Below are 19,466 nucleotides of genomic sequence, written 5' to 3' on the forward strand. Positions count from 1 at the left end.
AAGGGGAAAGGCGTTTGAATCAGAGGAAACTATAAGCAAAACAGGGAGGTGAAGAGGTAGAAAATACACTCACAATAAAGTAGCTTGAGTCCTCTGGAGCTTACGGCCAAACAGAACAGTGGTCCAGGGTCTGGGTTCAGACCCTGCCCCATCCTCACTGACCTGCAATCTTGTACAAGCAACTTAATCTCCCCGAACTACATGGAATTCAGCCATAAAATAAGGCCACCACCTAACTTATGGATTCGTTAACAGGATTAAATGAAATGTGTGTAAAATATAGTACTTATCACAGACATATGGCCTATGCTCACTAAATAACCACTTTATTGGATGTTAGGAACCAGAAAAGAGGCATAGATAATTAAAGTTTTCAGAATAATGTTAATAATAGACAACTTTAGGGGAAAAACCAGCTTTGGGAAAGGAGATAAATAAGTAGTTTGGTTTTACAGAAGATGAGCTTTGAGCTCCGTGGGGTATTTGGTTATAGCATTTACAACGTACTGTGTTTGTTTTCCTTGCCTTTTTCTCAACGGAATTACACATTTAGAAGTGATGTGAAAGTGGTCAGGAGAACAGAGCAGAGCATCTGGAGACCAAGGACAGAACTGTGAACATTCGCCTATATTTAGGGGGCCAGGAAACAGAAACAGAGAAGGAGACCAAACAAACAAAATTCCCCAGAGAATTAGGAAGAAATTAAGAATGCAGTGTCATAAAACCTTTTCAAGAGGGAAGTGCATTTCAAGATTCAACAGTATATTTCGAGTGCGTATACATTTATGTGCAAGTTAAATAATCCAATTTTATTCTTACAAAAGCTATGAAGAGATTTTTTGTCATTTATTTTTAAAAATCTTTCAAAATTAAGTAAGCATTACTGAAAGAATATCTACTACAATAGTTCCTCAGTGTTTTCTTTGATTAATTGCCCAGGTAGGAAAGACCAACCTACAACCATAACACTGTAGTGGGTACGACTAGGGAAATGCAAACAAAGGGGAGTATGAGAAATGCAGAGGAAGAGGCTTGGTGACTTGAACTTGAAGGAGCAGCGAGGCAACAGCTGGGAGGCAGCGAGCGCAGCCCACAGAGCCAGGCCTCGACGGGGCGGCCGGGAGGCGGCACGGGCAGGAGGCCCTGGTGGGAGAAAGCCCCACGCACGCCCAGGGAGTGAAAGCACACAGGCTGTTGTGAGCAGAGCCCACCAGCCGGTGAGTGTGGAAGGGGCCACAGGGGCGGTCATGGAGCATAGAGTCCACGGACTGCAGGTCAGGTGGTGAGTCATTCACACCTGATTTGCAGGCAACAGAGATCCAAGAAAATAATCTAAATGGCAAGCACCCTAAGTTTGCAGCTGAGAATTATTTTCACATTAATAGATGTTTGACAAAATAGCGAGGAGCCAAGGAACTTAGGGACAAATCATTCGAATTACTATCAATTAAAATCATTTAAAAATGAGTATGTGGTGAGGCACCAGGGTGGCTCAGTCAGTTAAGCGTCTGACTTTGGCTCAGGTCATGATCTAGCGGCTTGTGGGTTCGAGCCTTGCGTCAGGCTCTGTGCTGACAGCCCGGAACCTGGAACTGCTTCCGATTCTGTGTCTCCCTCTCTCTCTGCCCCTCCCCTGCTCACACTCTGTCTCTCTCTCTCAAAAATAAACAACTAAAAAAATTTTTTAAATAAAAATGAGTATTATAATCTGTCGACAGCTTCTCTGAAACATAAATACTTTGTAAATCAAGGAATATATGTGGTAAAATTCGAAAAATAACAGAGTTACTACTATTGATACAAGATGACAGATACCTAAGATATGAGTAAATATTTGTAAATTTTGTCTTAAAATTTGCTAGAGGAGCTTTTCACCTAAGTGTCCACAGTTAGTATTTTAAAAGCAAAAACAAATTTGGTTTCCAAACATGAAAAAGATTAAAATAAAAGCAACAATAACAACTACATCATACACCCAGAAAAACATTCCTATGTTTCTGACTGCTAATTCGCAACCTACAAGATGTTTGGATGTAAACACGTGTATTCCGACTCACGATGGAGACTTACCGTGGGCTTCACCAGCAGCCGCCCCATCACCGTGAACATGCGGGAGAGGCCGACGGGGGTGCACACTGGGGAGAGACCGCGGGCAGAGAGGAGGCAGGTGAGCTGCTAGTCTAAATGTACAGAACAAACTCAAAGATTATTATTTTCAGAAAACTCTCGTCTCCAGCTTTGTCAGCGGACTCTTTAACCGTCAATAAGGAAGCTGGCGGTGCAAGGATGTGGAGGAAGAAAGATACTTGTAAAGACTAAAGGAGGCTTAGGATGTGCAAGACACTAGCCATCGAATAATAATATTTTCACTTAAAAGAAATTAAAGAAAATCAACTAAAGAGCAGATTAAATTTCAAGAGCTAATGAAACTGAGAACCAGATCATCTAAAAGTGACAATTATTATCTCCACCCCTTTTAACTATACTTATCTACGTATAACGTCCCTGAGATAGACTGTAATCCCTGCAAAACTGAATTTGAAATAAGAACCACAAATTCATCACATGGCGTTTCACATCATCCGTCAAAAGTAGAATCTAGGGCTGTCTGGACGGCTCAGTCAGTTGAATGTCCAACTTCAGTTCAGGTCATGATCTCACAATTTGTGGGTTCAAGGCCCGCGTCGGGCTCTGAGCTAACAGCTCAGAGCCTGGAGCTGCTTCCGATTCTGTGTCTCCCTCTCTCTGCCCCTCCCTTCCCTGTGCATGCACGCACGTATATTCTCTCTCTCAAAATTAAATATTAAAAAAAAATTTTTAAGCAGAATCTAATGTTGTAACAGGTGTGCCTGCGTGAGCATGTGCATGTGTATCTCTCTGCAAGAGGAGCTCTCCTTAAAGAACGATACAAGCGTTTTCTTTTAAGGTTTCAGTTTATCAAAACTTATCTTAACATAAAAAAAGGTAAGGGCCAAGTTTTTAAAAATCTCCAAGCTGGGGTGCCTGGGTGGTTCAGTCGGTTAAGCGTCCGATTTTCGCTTAGGTCATGATCTCGCGGTTCATGGGTTCGAGCCCCGCATCAGGCTCTTTGCTGACTGCCAGCTCAGAGCCTGGAGCCTGTTTCAGTCTGTGACTCCCTCTCTCTCTGACCCTCCCCCGCTCACGCTGTCTCTCTCTCTCTCTCCTAGAAATAAATAAAAACATTAAAAAAAAAATCTCCAAGCTGTTAAGTAATCTCATTAGGAAATCTTACTATTTTCCCAAATACAGGCCGCCACTTTCTCATCAACCATTAGGTTGGAAAAATACTTACAGAGAAGTAACAGACATCCCATCAAAGATATACAGGAATATAAATAGGGTAGGTAGAACTCCCAGAGATCTAAAAAGAAACACACATATATTTTAGTAAATCCAAAATACTGTACATTAAGGTATAGGTTGACTATAAACTAATGTATGGTAAACATCATAATTGCCTATGTGATAATTTCTAAACTGTACAATAAAAAAGATCTAAAAAAGAAGAAAAGGAAGTAACTCTTGCAAAACCTGTTTGAAGGGAGAAAAAAGAAGCCTCCCAAGAATTTTAAGAACAGAAACCAATTAACAAACAACAAAAAAAAGCTGCTTGCTCGTTCTGAATACAGCAAACACGTGAATCCTCTTCTCTTAAACCTGTCGCAAGGCTTGGTTCTGGAACAACAAGGATAACTCTCCAAAGAATTGTTACAACGTTTAGAAAGCAGGGGCGCCTGGGCTGCTCAGTCGGTAAAGCATCTGACTTCGGCTCAGGTCATGATCTCACGGTTCCTGGGTTCAGACCCCGTGTTGGGCTCTGTGCTGACAGCTCAGAGCCTGGAGCCTGTTTTGGATTCTGTATCTCCCTCTCTCTCTGAGCCTCCCTTGCTCACTCGCTCTCTCTCAGAAATAAAAATTTAAAGAAAAAAAGAAAAAAGAAAAAAAGAAAGCAAATGTGTAAGTATATCCCACCCTGCAGTCCCCCACCCCCCAAGGGAAGCCGGCTCACCATACAGTGACTCCATGCTGGCCGCGTCGTTGTCTATAAGGGCAGAGGCCACCCACACTATCCCCAGAATCAGCAACGCCAGGAGGATGAGCATGACCAGAGTCTCTAAGATTCGGGCTCGGATTCCCTGAAAATACAACGGAGATATAATTGTAGCATTTTATTTCATCTCATGAATAATTAGGCTTCTATCTACATGAAAGCACAAAAATCCTTTGGAAGGAGAGGAAATTTATATTTATTAGCAAGACCAAACCCACTAACTGTAAGATTTGTAATGTTTAGACCGACGTTTCTTTACAAAATTATGTGACATACAATTAAGCTTTGAAGAAAGAACCAAAAATTTTCTTCCTAAAAACATTTTGCAGAACCACTTTTTAAAATGCAGTTGAAGGAACTTTTACCTGTGACGCTAATCAAGGCTGTTGAGGCGGAGAGCAGGCGGGTCAGAAGCACAGAGCACCCAGTTTGGGAGCGCCGCCGGCTCCGCGGCTCCCACAGCCCCCAGGCGCCCCCTGGTGTGCGGCCCGAGCACTGCCGTGGGAAGTACACTGACCTCAATGCAGGTCATTTGCTTCTTCACGCCAGATAAAATGTCATCACTTCACGCAGCTTGCATTTAATGTGGCATCTTTGTGCGCAATTTTGTTTTTATAATAAAGTACAATTTATGCACAACTTTGTTTTAAATGTACAACAAATTCTGTCCTCAGGGCCAAACCAGAGGCCAGGTTCTAAACTTGAAACCTACTGGAAAAGGCAAACAAATGAACAAAAAACAAGTTTCTCATATTCTGGAAAAGTCACCAAGTGATTGAATCCGTACCTAAATTAAAAAATGCATAGTGATGTTTTTATACTGTAAGGCACTGATGTACGTCTACGACAACAAACAAAATTATAAGTAAACCCACGTCTCTCAATAAATCCTGTAATCTTTCCTTCCACGTTAAAAATAGTTGAAAGAAAAAAAATACTTTAAAGACGTGTTACAAAGATCTAAAACACACACTGACTTCAATTTCAGCCTGATATTATTTGCTGCTTTCGGAATTTAAGGGATAAGGTGCGCTTCAGTCACAGCGCTGGGTGCTCAGATGCAACAGAGGACCAGGAAGCCCTGGAACCCCGAAGTGCCTACCCCCGGCCCGCCATGATGACCCGAACTCGAAGGGTCCTGTCTTTACCAGTCCAGTCCTACAAAAGGGCCACCCCGGGCAGTTAAGCAATGTACTCAAATGTGGAGTCCGCACATCTTAAGTGTTCACAGCAAGGGAGGCCAGTGAACCAGAATGAATGATGCCTGTGTCTTATTTAACACATCAGATCTAACAGTAGCTCCTACCCGAGTGAGAAGAAACACGAACAGTCCCCAAAAACACTCTGAAAAACACACCCCTACCTTCCTGAAGAACTCTCCAGACCTGCACTTGAAAACTTTCAAACCAATCAGGCGCCTTGGTGGCTCAGTCGCTTAAGTGTCTGACTTCAGCTCAGGTCATGATCTCACGGTTCATGGGTTCAAGCCCTGTGTCAGGCTCTGCGCTGACTGCCAGCTCAGAGCCTGGAGCCTGCTTCAGATTCTGTATCTCGCTCTCTCTCTCTGACCGTCCCCTGCTCATACTCTCTCTCTCTCTCAGAAATAAAACATTAAAAAAAAAAAAAAAAACTTTCAAACCACTTAGGATACCAAAACATGACCACCTTCCGTTAACAGTGATTTCTTTTTCTCCCCTTCTCTCTTTCTAAGCCATGGTCTTTTTTTCTAAGCAAGAATCTTTTTATTACATATCAAATATTATTTGGAAAGCTTATAAATAAAACAGTTAAAAAGAATCAGTACTCTAATGTGTATCTCTTCCTGACTCTGACGGGAGCCCAAATCCTGCCTGGCTCTGACCAGCCCTTAGAAGTAGTAGGTCTCCCAAAACACAGAACATGTGTCTTAAGGGTTATGACATATAAGCTAAACATTGTAACAGTGTTAGAACTAAACAGTAGTGGTCCTTGGAAGCATCTGAGACCCAATGTCCAAACAAAAGTGTTTTAATAATATGTGTGATAATTATTAAACAATTGTAAAAATGTAACAATAACTATGATATAGAACTATTAATGATGATAATAAATGTTGGGGAAAAAACAACCAGAAGATTTACACACTTCCGCTGACATTTTGGTAAGACATAGGGGTGCCTGGGTGGCTCAGTCGGTTAAGCGCCAGACTCTTGATTTCGGCTCAGGTCATGATCTCAGGGCCCATGGGTTCAAGCCCCGCATCGGGCTCTGTGCTGACAGCACAAAGCCTACTTGGGATTCTCTCCCTCTCTTTCTGCCTCTCTCTGTGTGTCTCAAAATAAATAAACTTAACTTAAAAAAAGAAATATTTCTTGGCAGCTAAATGTGTTTTTCTTCAAATATGTTACTCTGTGTGGGAAGCCAATGCTCCACGGGTGTCTCCCATTCCTGTGCATCTCACAAACACAGGCAAGGATAGACGCCCTTGTTCTGGACTGTCTTTTGAAGGATTTCTGGATAGCAAACAGCCTTGAAAAATAGAGACAGTGTCTCTCTGAAGCAGAAGTATGTCTGTTTCCTGTCTAGTATGACAAAGATAATGTCCCTAGTACAGAGCAAAGGGCAGGCAGGTTTGCCTGCATCCCATTTGTGGGTTCCTTCAAGTTCAAGGGTCCTCGCTGTGACCTGAACCCTGTAGAAGCAGCCTCTGCCCGAGCCGCACTGGCCCCATAAGGCTGGCAGGAGGGTGGAGTTGTCCTGGAACAGGAAGCTGATGGCTGGCCTTGTTCTGAGAAATGAAGTCGTTTGTCTCTGGTCCAGGAGTCTCATGTCCACAGGCATACAGGAATCCAGATCAACCTGTCAGCTCATAAGTCAGGTCTCAGGCCTCCGCAGTTCTAGCAGATTTGGGTGGCCAGGGTGGGCAGCTAACATGGCTTTCTGAAGAAGAACAAACAAGGGCCCACAAGGTTGGGTTAAGGGCAATGGGAAGGCTCTCAGGACCTAGCAGTGAATGCCCTTACCCACGGAGGAGGCAAGCAGGAGAAGTAAGGGTTCGACAGGAGAAGTCAGGAGCTGCACAGGAGCTCGGTCGTAGCCCTTCTCCCGGGGGGGGGGGGGGGGGGGGGGGGGGGGTTGTTACTGTGTTTGTGTACAAGGCCAGTTGAAAAGGCTATGGTTACAGGAAACTATTTTTCTTGTATATTTTGTGCTTTTCTGTATTTTTCAAATTTCCTAGAGTGAATGTGCATGACTTTAAGTAATATAAGAACAAATTAATCTTAATTTTTTTCTTGAAAGAATTAACTTCCGAGAGATTGGCAAAATAACTTTTAAAATACCCAAGTTCCATTTATGAGACATCATAGTGAGCTAGTTCAGGACCCTAACTCTAGCAGCAGGCTGCTTACGTTCAAAGCCTGGTCCCATCACTGACCAACTATGTAACACGGGGCACATTTCTAAACTTTCTGTGCCTCAGTTTATTCCTTTCTAAAAGGGGCTTATTAATAACACCCCTACCGCAGGAGGTCATTAAAAGGATCCAGTGAATTGACATAAGTAACATGTTCAACATTGGGTTGGATGCTTAGGAAGCACAATATAAGAGTCAACTGTAATGACTCAAACTATTGCCTTTGCCTTTAAAATTTCCAAGGCTGTGGAGTTCACCTATCATCTGTGTTTCTGAATTAAATCTGTATCACCTTCTAATGCCAGCTTACCAGCTTCTTCCCATCTCTGTCACCTACCACCCACAGACCTATAAGAAACATTCCAGCCTTTCTCGATGATGTGAGCACCAGGTTCCCAAGCGCGTACCACATGCCCCGCCATCGTGAGCAACATACAAGCTCCTAACGAACTGAGCCTTCATTCTTCATACCACAGCCCCCTCCGGGCACTGGCCTGACTCCCTCGTCTCTCAGACGCACCTCTAAGCTCTCAGATCGGGAGACTGCTCCATGCTTCTCTCTGACACATCCGGTCCTCTAACCCAGCACTGCGTCTTCATCATGATGCCCTGCACCCCTCGATCCACCCAACTCCTCCAATCCGTGTTGTTTTCACTATGTTAAACTGTGTACTTTAATGATAATCCAGTACCAACAACATCCTGATATTCCTGGTCCCTTTGATTTCCACGAGACCAGCTGAATTCCACTGGCAGCTCATTCCTTGAATTCTCAGTGCTGTGAACGGAATTTACAAAATCACGAGAGAAACGTGCGCTACCACATTCCAGAGTGGGCCTGTGCTGTCACCTGGCGCTACTCACGCTGGTCTCTGGCTAACAATTCCCTCAGTGATTTTCTAAATGTTTTCCATTGTCCTTGATCCTAACTCATCCCCCCCTTTCCTGCAAACCGCAGCTGCCCTTCTCTGCTCCTCAGCAGCTCCCAGCTGGGCAGCCCGCACGTGCCCCTGGGGCCTCCGTCTCCGTTCTTATTTCTTTCATTCTACAAAGGAAAATGGCTGAGGCTTAGATGTCCCGCCCTTCCCATGCGGGGTCGGCGCTTCTCAAACTTTTGTCAGAATTACAAGGGGCTTGCCAATCCCTGACCAGCAGCCCAAAGGCATGTCGGTCAGTTTTGATGAAGACACCGCGCAGGCTGCTCTGATCCCCCCCTAGGTGACCTGCCCTCCTCACGTGGCCAGCGACCCCGAGGTTTCTGTCTTTAGTACAAATCTGTCCACTGAGACCAAGAGCCACGCATCCCAGCTGCCACCTCCCCTCAGGTATCTCACTAGTCCTAAACCTAATTCTAAAGTCAGACTCATCATTTTGTCCCCTAAACCTGCTCCTTCGGTGTCACACGCGGCAATAAATGGTACCAATACCCACTGTGTCGGTTTTTTCCAGACGCTGGGAACATCCTTATCACCTCCCTTCGTGCTGCGCCCTCTGACACACACACACCTTGGACCTCGATCTGTTCAACCAAGTGCCTCTGATTCTACTGTGTCATCACAACTAAATCCATCCACTTCTCCCGCCACCACATCCAACCGCCTTCCTCCTGGGGGTCCAACAGCCAACTCTGGTCTCTCTCTGCCTGCCCTGCTGCTGACACTGCCGTGGCAGCGCGCTCACTGCGCAACACGACTCTGACCGTGTCACTCTAAGTCGTGACCTGCGGACAGACGCACGGGCCAGCAGCAGCGAAACAGGTGCAACAAGAAATAAACGTCCAATCTCTGTGGCACCCCTTCTAGCCAACCGAGGTGCTGCGCACACGCACCCCTAAGGCGCGCCTTCCTTCTTTTGCTGCTTACATGGCGAACAAAATAATTACAGATGAAACAAATTATTTATGATTTAACAGCACACAAAAGTGCTGTCCCTCAGACCCTTTCGTGCTGATGGATATGTCCTATTCTGTGTCACCCAATAAGACAGTAACTAGCCATATGTGTTTATCAATGCCGTTACTGTGACGGAAGAACTGATTTTTATTTTAAGGTTTTTTAATTTATTTATTTTAAGTAGGCTTCACACGCAGGGCAGCCCAACGCGGGGCTCTCACTCACAACCCTGAGATCAAGACCTGAGCTGAGATCAAGAGTCAGCTGCTGAACCGACTGAGCCACCCAGACACCCCTGATTTTTAATTTTATGTGATTTTAGTTCTTTTAAATTTATATAGCCATACGTGGCGAGTGGCTACCATATTGGTCAGAGTGGAGTATTAACAGTCCGCTTCTAACAAAATCTGATATAACCTCTGTACTCTCAAGTACTTTCAGTTCCATTTTCCAAATTTAACCTTGACAGAAAATTATTTGAAAAACAGCTTGGTTAGAGTAACCTCATTTAACATGCTATTGCCCTAGCTTAATGTTTTCAGTAGCATTTATGCCAAAGAGAGCTACTAAGTTGAAAAACTAACCCCTCTGTTTACATGAAGAAAAATTATTCTCTCATTTAGAAAAGTAGTTTTTAAAATGCAGCCTCCGTACATATAATCCGTCCAAGAGCGACTCTTGGGTTTGAGGGCTACAGGTTTATGCCCGTAGGCTGACAAACCAAGTCCTTAAGTAGATCTTTGCATCATAAAGATTATATGTGAAGTTTTTCTAAAAAGAAAACAAGCTGCATAATTCCAAGAAGTTTTTTTTCTACTACAGATATATGACTAATACCAAGAGGAAATGTATACCCACATGCTTAAGCAGTCAAATAAGAATAATTTAAGAAAAAAAGAGCTCTATAGTCAAATCACATAAGCTGTTCACAATTTATTGCCGATCTTTCTTTTGAAAAATAGTAAGTAACTCACCAAAAGAAATCTGCTCATTTTCAGTTATCAAACTAAGTAAAAAAGAGTGAAATGGCAACATTACACGTATGGAGCAAGTCATCAAAACTGTTGACCATGACTTTGCCGGCTTATGAAATATTGAAGATAACTGATACAGTAAGAAACAGCTGTTATTCTGACTCAGTCCACTAGGACGCCGGGACGGTAATGCTTTTCTTTCCCGCTGCATTCTGTTTTGCTGATTAAACAGGACAAAATCAGCCCAACTTGAAATCAGCGAGGCGTCACATTTATGAGCTTTAGCAAAACCAATAGAAAAACATAAATTTGTTCATTAAATGCAATGTGGCAGCTTTTTTGTCTTTGACCTGTTTCGGACAGAGAGAAGAGAGGTAATGGGGCTATAAATAACCAGAGGTTTCATATGTAAATTCAAAACTGACTGACTCATACAAGTGCCAAAACTACATGTGGCCACCACCTTTCTTGAGATCCTAAAGGTATCACAAAGCCTAAAAAGTACAGTACTGTGTGGCATGTAAGATGTGAGACTTTTAAACTTTTGTATGTGATTCTGTCTGCAAAGCAGTGAAAGCATTGAGAGCTTTTATCGCTACCATTAATCACCAGCAGGACAGCATATAAGCGAAAAATATGCCTACTGCTCATTTTTCCATTAAGCATCAGAATCGGGAGCTAGGAAGCCCCCAAGGGGAAGGTTCCCATCAACCCTCTTCTTGCATTCACTCAGCTAAAAGATGTGCCAGATGTCAGAATAACTTACTGAAACACCCTGCAAACAAGAAAGTGGGAAAACATTGTCAGAGAGGAGAAAGGTTTCCATTGTTCATCTTAAAAAGGAACGTCTCCTGAATACAAGGTCACAAAACTGTGAGAACTTGTTCTTATTAACAACAGTGGTGCTCCTTTCAAGTGATTTTGAAAGCTTATACAAAGTCATGCATTACTAAGGTTCCAAGGACCTTGTGATAATTTCATCCTTAGTATGACTGCTTATCTCAATCCCTCCTCAAAGCCATTAATCTAAGTTACTATAATTGAACTCCGCCCCTTTTACTAAAATCATAGTTCAATAAACACTCAACGTATTACTGAAAAATGCCCTCAAAATGAAGTACTTTCTTCCACTAATGAAATACCGTATTGTTTTTAAGAAAAGTAAGCTATATAATTAGACTAGTTTCTAGCAATATTATTTTGGAAATTACAACCATCACAACATTAAAACAGTTTAAATTAAACAGGCTAGTAAAGACTAAATACACGTAGACACAGATTTCCTTCTAGGTTTCAATAAGCACGGAATGGGTAAAGTCTAAAACATTAAAATAGTTATAGTTGCTTTTTGAAAATTATCTGCTGGTCAATTACACATTTAATTACTTTGTACTGAAGATCAATGAAGTGAAAATTACAGTGTATTTACAAAAGCTCTAACAATAAGCTGATATGTTTCTATGGTGATGAACATTTAAACAAGGTCTTGCCTGGACATCCTGACCTCTTGGAAGGTATGTAAACACCATTTTATATACGGTGGCTCCACCCATCAGGAAAGCCTGGGAAAATTTTCTACATTTACAGAACATTTAAAATAAATATCAAGCCACTGCTTTCATTTAACAAGAAGAGTCTCTTAGGAACACTGCGGGAAGGTTTGCTCAGCGTGCCATCAAGACTGCAGCAAACACACATGCAGTCGACAGAAGCACCAATACGGAACAGAAAGTACAGGTAGTGATGACTTTAAATCATGACAAAAGCTACAAAGAAGCATCTGTATGGAGTGTCAAACACTTCCCCGCCTTAGCTCCCAAGTAATCATTAAGAGTCTGAACAAAAAAGTTTTGGACCAGGTCAAAGGAAACAGCTTTACGGAAAACTATGTTAAGCTACAGTGAACGATTTTTTAATATTAATATTTTCTTCTTTTAGTGAAAAATTAAAACTAAAAGATGTTCAAGTTATTATCATTTGACCAAAAGAACGTATTTAGGATAAGTTAAAATAAAAACACTATCATTACCAGTTCATTTAACTAAGATGTTCACTGTATTCAAATTTATGAGCAGAAATTTCTCATGATATTAGACAAACAAAAATCCCCTGGATTGCAAGTAAATCAATGAACACAGCAAGTAAATAAAACAAGTAAATCAAAGAACTAAACCATAAAAAGACTGCAGGGACTCTGTATTAAAATTTTAAAACATAATTCTAAACTTGGAAAAGATATTTCTCGGTAAGCTACATCATAGCAAAATACCTTAAAGGCCAGCCAGGAAAGAGCTTTTCTCCTATTTGTTCCCAATAAACCTTTAGTTATAAATTTCATGGAAAAGAAGAGACAGGAACTAACATTTGCCGAGCTCCTCCCAGTTGCTTTGTATGTGCTCCCTGAGCCTTCATGATAAATTAGAAGGTAAATTGTATTGTAAATGAGGAAGCTCACGTCCCAAAAAGTTAAATAACCTGCCGCTGGTCACCCTGTTCAAGGGTTGCCGGCTTCACTTTAAACATGGAGGAGGGCACTCAGTGGGATGAGCACTGGGTGTTATATGGAAACCAACTTGACAAAATCTATGAAAGAAAAATAAATAAATAAACAAACTCAAGTCTGTCAGTTCTCAGAGCACGTGCTTTCCACCTCTCACACAACAGAATCGAGACACCAAAGACAAACCGACACGCAAACAGGGAAGTGGGGGAGAATGCTTAAAACTACTGAAGACAAACCTCTAATTCAGTGAAGGAAGTAAAGCAAATAAAAGCTTCTTTTACAATAACATTAATTTTCAATTCCAAAACAACAAACTCATGCTGAGGTCAAGTACTCTGTCCTCTAAGAAACTTAATACAATATGGAAGCCAATACCCCTATTCGTTTCATAAAGCCCTCAATAAAGACACGACACAGCAAAGAACAATAGAGTTCTTATTTATGACAGCAAGATGCACAAAATGTTAACATGTAGAATTTAATATGAAGCACCGTCACATGACTTGGATGATCGTGTCACATTGCTTATGTGGCAGAGTACATTGACACAGAAAGCACTAGGAATTCCAGAATACCACAGGGGAGCTCTCCCCATGACAGCGAGCAAAACAGGACACATGGACATGAAAAGCTATCTGTCCTCACTCCAATCAGACTCTCCAGTAGCTGAGCTGGGCTCGTCTCCCTGATTTCCACATCCCCCCAGCTCGCAGTAACAACTCCTTTGGGTGGGGAGGTAAGCACAAATGTGTGTTTTCTAACACTGAAAATCAATAAGTTGGCATTTTTAAGTTGATTTTATTTATTCTGAGAGAGAAAGAGAAAAAGAGAGGATGGGAGGGGCAGAGAGAGAGAGAGAATCCCAAGCAGGCTCTACACTATCAGCACGAAGCCCAACCCGGGGCTCTATCTTCAAGACAGTATGACCATGACCTAAGCCGAATCCAAGAGTCAGACACTTAACCGACCGAGCCACCCAGGCGCCCTAATCAACTTTGTTTTTACATATCAGCTTCAATTTGGGTAATGTGAGCCCATCACCAGGAAACAAACGGGCTTCTGTCCTTTCCTGTTGTTAACTAGTATAAGTATGCTGTTTAGTGTTGTGTGTCTACTCAATACCTAGAGGAACATCCTCACAACCACTGCGGTGCCCACGTGGCCCCCCAACTGCACCAAACCTCCACAACAACCTGGCCAAATGTGACCGCTGATCGGAACTGCCACGTTCGTCATTTATGTACTCTTGTTTTTTATTGTGGTAACACACATGCAACATAAAGTTTACCATTTTGAGCAGTTTAAGGTGTACAGTTCTATGGCATCAAGTGTGTTCCTTCCGGGCCTTCTGCGGTCACCAGCACCAGCACCACCCATCCCCAGAACTTCTCCACATTCTCCAGCTCAAACCCTGCGCCCATGAACCAGCAAGTCCCCGTTCCTGCCTCCTCCTGCCCCAGCCCCTAGCACCCCACATCCTATGTTCTGGCTCTATGAATCTGACCGTTCTAGGGACCTCATGAAAGCGGCGTCACACAGCATTTAGCTTGTCGCGTCGGACCTACTTCACGCTGCATGATGCTCTCGAGGTTCATCCACATTACAGCATCTGTCACAATTTCCTTTTCAGGGCTAAATAATATTCCATCGTAGTATAGTGTATATTACATTTTGTTTACCTATGACTCCACTGGTGGTACTTGGGTGGCTTCCACCTTTGGGCCATTATAAACAGTGCTGCCAGGAAAATCAGTGTCTGAGGATCTGCGAAGGAGAGAGGGGAAAAGGACAGTGGAGTGGGAGGGCCCCAGGCTCAGCCGGTTACCAGAGAGGAGTGGGGAGCGGGGAGCGGGTGACACAGGGGACGGGGATTAAGGCGGGCACTTGTGAGGAGCACTTGCTGAATCACTATATTGTGGTCCCAAAACCAACATTACACTGTGTGTTAACTAACTGGAATTGAATAAAAACCTGGAAGGGAGGAAGGAAGGAAGGAAACAGGAAGAAGGTAGGGAGACAGATCAGTCTCTGGAGTTCTTGCTTTCAATTCTTTTGTGTACATACCCAGAAATGGAATTGCTGGATCATATATAGTAATTCTATTTTTAATTTTTTGAGCAAGCAACATACTCTTTTCCACAGCATCTGCACCATTTACATACACACCGCAGCAGACAACAGTTCCAATCTCTCTACATCCTCACCGATGCGGGTTATAGTCTTAGGTGTTTGGGTGGGGGGTGGGGGGGGGGTTGCAGTTGTCTTAATGGGTGTAAAGGTTTGCATCTCCCCAAAGACTGGGGGTGCTGAGGACTTTTCATGCGCTTACGGGCCTCACATGTGTCACGTCTTCTTCCCAGACAGTCCCCAGCCCTCTGTTCCTCTTCTATTTGATGGAACTGAGTCCCATCACCCTGTTCTTCAGAACTGCTCCGGCCGCTCCTGCCTCTCTGTTGCTCCACAAGAATTTTACCATCTGCTTCTCACATTCCATAAGATAACCTGGTAGGGTTTGTATTAGAATTGCATCAACTCTAAAAAACACTAGAGAACTATTATTTTTACCATATAAAGTCATAAACGCAGAATACTCATCCATTTATTTAAGTCTTCCTTAACATCTTTTAGTAAGATTTTTTATTTCCGTGTATTATTTCCATAAAGATTTCACATATCATTTGTCTAATTTATTTCCACAACCTTCTGTTTGTTGGTATTACTGATTTTTCTATCTTTTTCTATTTCAATCTATATTAATTTTTTCTATATTAATCCTACATCCAGGTGCCTTTCTAAATTTTCTTACTTGAAATAATAACTTATCTTTAGATTCTATGGGATTTTTCAACAGACAATATCATTTGTTAATAATGACTACTTTGTTTGCTCCTTTCAATTTTTCCTTTTCTTGTCTAACTGTACCCCTAGTAACTCTATTACAATATTATTAGAGACGAAAGTAGTTAAGATGGCATCCCAATTTTAAAGTAAACACTTTCAACACTTTACCATTAAGTACAATGGCAGTTGCAGACTTAGAGCAGACATCCATCATCAGGTTAAGAAAGTTCCCTCAAGTTCTTAGTTTGCTTTTGAATCAGGAGTGGCTACTGGTTTTACTAAATGTGTTTTGTGTCTCTTTTGAGACGCTCACTTGATTTCTTTTCCTCACTTATTTTCTTAATATGAATTATAACCATCGATTTCCTAACGTGAAACCACTCTCGCATACCTGAGCTGAAGTTTTCTTCAGTGATGATCTTTTGCCCACATGGCTGGATTCAGCTTAATACTTTCTGATTGGTAAGTATTCACAAATAAACATGGCCTGTAACATTCCTTTCTCATATTACCCTCGTCTACTTTCAGTATCAAGATTATACTAGTTCCATAAATAAAACCCTAAGCGCTCCATCTTCAAATCTCTGAACAAATTTGTATGAAACTGAAGTTATCTAGTAAAAATATCCTGCAAACTGTCTGGACTTGATTTTTCTACAGAATGATTCGGTAGAACTTTTATTTCTGGCAATATCGAGAATAAGATATCCTTAATTCCCTCTGCCAAAAAAAAAAAAAAATGTCTAAGACACTAGACAAATATTTTCACATATCCCTGAAGTCTCCTCTCTGTCTATGAACTCGGAGTTTGGTGCCTCTCACAGTGCTGGCTTTCCCCAAATGTCAGGTCGTTCGCTGAGTCTCTTATTCATCTTTGCATTTAAGAGTTTTGTCCTACCTGTCCTCTTTATCACCTCCTGCCTCTGGTGACAAAGAGCTGGTAAGTGGATCCAGAAAGCAGATCTGGACAGGCAGGACCCAGTTCCGGTGGGGCGTCTCAGCGCCCTGTGTCCCGGGGGACGCTAGTAAGTATCTGGTGGGCTCTCCACCGCCAGAGCCCCCATTCTACACCAGCCCACAGCGGGTGTTACTGCTGCTTGCCGACTGCAGCTCCCCTCTGAGTCCTCTGTGCTCTCTGTTCCCCACACCCTTTACCGGCAGAGCCACATGGTTTTAATTTTTGTTAGGACCAGGTCAAAGAAGAATCTGAAAAACACAGATATATGTTGATATACAATTGGATATGCTAACATCAATTAGCTAAATTAGATGCAAAACTGGATACTATCCTATGGGACAACAAAATAAAATGTTTGGGCTGCCTTTTGTATGGCGAAGAAATCAATTATTCCAGACAAAATCATCTTCATTGCTCTTACTTTCCTACAAGTTAACTCTAACCCTACAGAGATGTAAAGTAGCCAAGCCAATAGGAAATCTGCCAAGGGTGCACAGCCCCGCAACGTCAGTTAAGCCCCAAGGGCCACTACACAACAGCCAGGACTCCAGTGACAGAAACCCAGGGTCCCCTCTGCCCATCTCTGAGTTCTGGACAACCTTTCCTGGCACGAGAAAGTTCATGTACACAAAATAAATTATTAGCGGGAAAAGGACAATTATAATTACAGAATAATCAGAGTACAAATACTGACAGGTAATTTAGAATGATATAAAATATAGTATGAAGTTAATTGGCTTTCTATGAAATTTCTTAAATTAAAATATTGATGAAAAACAAAAGTCAAGATACATAGGAGAATCAATCAAAACCATCAGCCTCAGAAAGCACGCCTTATGCAAGCCTGATGGGACAGAGGAAAACTAAGCATTAAGGATCCTGCGATGGAAGCATTAAGGATCATCTTGGAATCTCGAGGATTTCTGAACATTAGATCGGGAAAGACCTCTGAACAGTAAAGCCAGGAGAGGCCACAACAGCTTGTGAAGCTAAAGAGGAGAGGCCGAAAGACTGAACCCCCATATTTGTTGACAAAATCAGAGCCAATTCAAGCAGAGACCTCCCAGTCTGGAAAGAGGCCAAAGAATGTCCCCAGATGAACAATTAGGGAATTAATATCGCATTTCAGATAAAGGGCCAGGAAAGCTAACAAGTAGAGAGAGAAAAGGAGTCAGAGACATGAGTTCAAGATGATGGATTAAACACACACTTTTTTTAATCATGGAAGACAGGAAAAATATATAATAAGTAATCAATCAATCAATTAATCTATACTGTCCCTAGCAGCTGCAACAGTAGCAGCCATACAGTAAGTGGCCAAGAGGAAATAATTGAATGAGTTACACTTGAAGACAAGAGTGTCATCCGTAGACTAATAATGTTTAGAAATCCCTGAATGACAGAAAGCAGATGGCATCAAATCTATGGAGAAATGTCCCAGAGAAATTATAGGCTGAAAAAAAAAATGGGGAGAAAATAAGAGCAGTGACTCCAAGAGCTTCAAGCTTATAGTCAGAAAGTCCAAACCTTAAAGATACAGAAAAGGTAAAAATATAATAAAGTATTAAAAATAATAAATAAGGGTAATTTTCCTCTAAGAACTGCTTTGAATAACTGAATAATAATATAGAGAAAAATTAACTTAGGTTCATTCTTTTCAAGCAGCTCACAAAATTAATTAGATAGATTAAAATACTAGATCTTTGTAAAAACTCACAGAAAAGCTAGCTAAAATTTAAAAAGGATTATATTATTCATTCTTGGCTTTTAGGGATGATAACACTTAAAGAACTAAAGTAGTATCAAATTACTAAGAGAGAGTGTAAATTTAAAATGTAAAACAGGATAAAATGAAATCAGGTTTTGTTTAGGCCTGTTTATATAATATTTATTGTTAAGTCCTGGGTTTTCTCACACAATTAATTTAAAGACAATGAAGCAGCACATGTTATAGTTAAATAGGACCAAGTAAAAAATGTGTATGTACTATGAATCTTAAGTTATATTAAACCAACTTTCTAAAACCAACTATAATTATATATTTAAGCCATTTTTAAATAACATTTTTCTATTTCCTTATTTTGAGGGAAAGAACGCATGCACACACTTGCAGGGGAGGGGCAGAGACAGAGGGAGAGAAAGAATTCCAAGCAGACTCACGCTGTCAGCGCAGAGCCCAATGCGGGGCTGAATCTCATGACCCTGAGATCATGACCTGAGCCGAAACCAAGAGCTGGATGCTTAACCAACTAAGCCACCGAGGCACTCCACCATTTTTAACGAAAACTTACTTAAAAGTACCTATTTAACATTAGGTTAAAATGACTAAATGATACATAATGCTTTGAAATGTTTTCTATGCTAATTTCCTGGCCTGGGGTTTCCCAACAGGCATTCAATACTGAACCCCGACTCTTAGGAGATAAAGGCCTGTGGATGAACTCTGCGGGGAGTCTCCCCTATCAGTGGGCAAGGGGTGTGTGCACACGTGTGCATGTGCATGACTGTGCACGTGTGTGAATACATGTGTGCGTGTGTATACAGGAGTACATGCGTTTTAAACCAGAAGGCCCTTCTGCTGAAGGATCTCAGCGGGGCCTCAGTCCCCACGCCTAGGCTCCATCGCCTACGATCTTCTGTCGCCTGGTGAGCACCTCGCTGCCGCGACCGCGGCCAGGGGTCACTCCCTCCCTCCCTCTTCCAATTCTGTGCTGCCTGGTCAGGGTTGGTCTCTGGAGATTTTCCTACTTTCCTGAAACTTGTCTACGCATTTGAAACATAGGGATTTGGTTACACAGTTAAATTTTTGACTTGGTTTTTTTTTTTTTTTAA

The 19,466-nt window shown here is 42.0% G+C and overlaps 1 protein-coding gene across 8 annotated transcripts in view; it reads right to left on the reverse strand.

Moving 5' to 3' along the window:
• The window catches only part of LMBR1 (limb development membrane protein 1), a 148,292-nt gene that overhangs the window by 55,580 nt on the left and 73,246 nt on the right, over positions 1 to 19,466 (reverse strand). For all 8 annotated transcript variants that reach the window (XR_005528210.1, XR_005528209.1, XM_039230687.1 and 5 more), the window contains 3 exons: positions 4,031 to 4,157; positions 3,314 to 3,382; positions 2,071 to 2,135 (listed from right to left, as the gene is read on the reverse strand). Coding sequence is in view for 6 of the 8 variants with exons in the window: in XM_039230687.1 (XP_039086618.1) it covers positions 2,071 to 2,135; positions 3,314 to 3,382; positions 4,031 to 4,157 (261 nt within the window). In the remaining 2 variants the exon portion in view is untranslated. The remainder of the gene's footprint in view (positions 1 to 2,070; positions 2,136 to 3,313; positions 3,383 to 4,030; positions 4,158 to 19,466) is intronic.

Source organism: Hyaena hyaena, unplaced genomic scaffold (genome assembly GCF_003009895.1).
Source record: "Hyaena hyaena isolate Hyena2069 unplaced genomic scaffold, ASM300989v1 scaffold_50, whole genome shotgun sequence".
Lineage (NCBI taxonomy): Eukaryota > Metazoa > Chordata > Mammalia > Carnivora > Hyaenidae > Hyaena > Hyaena hyaena.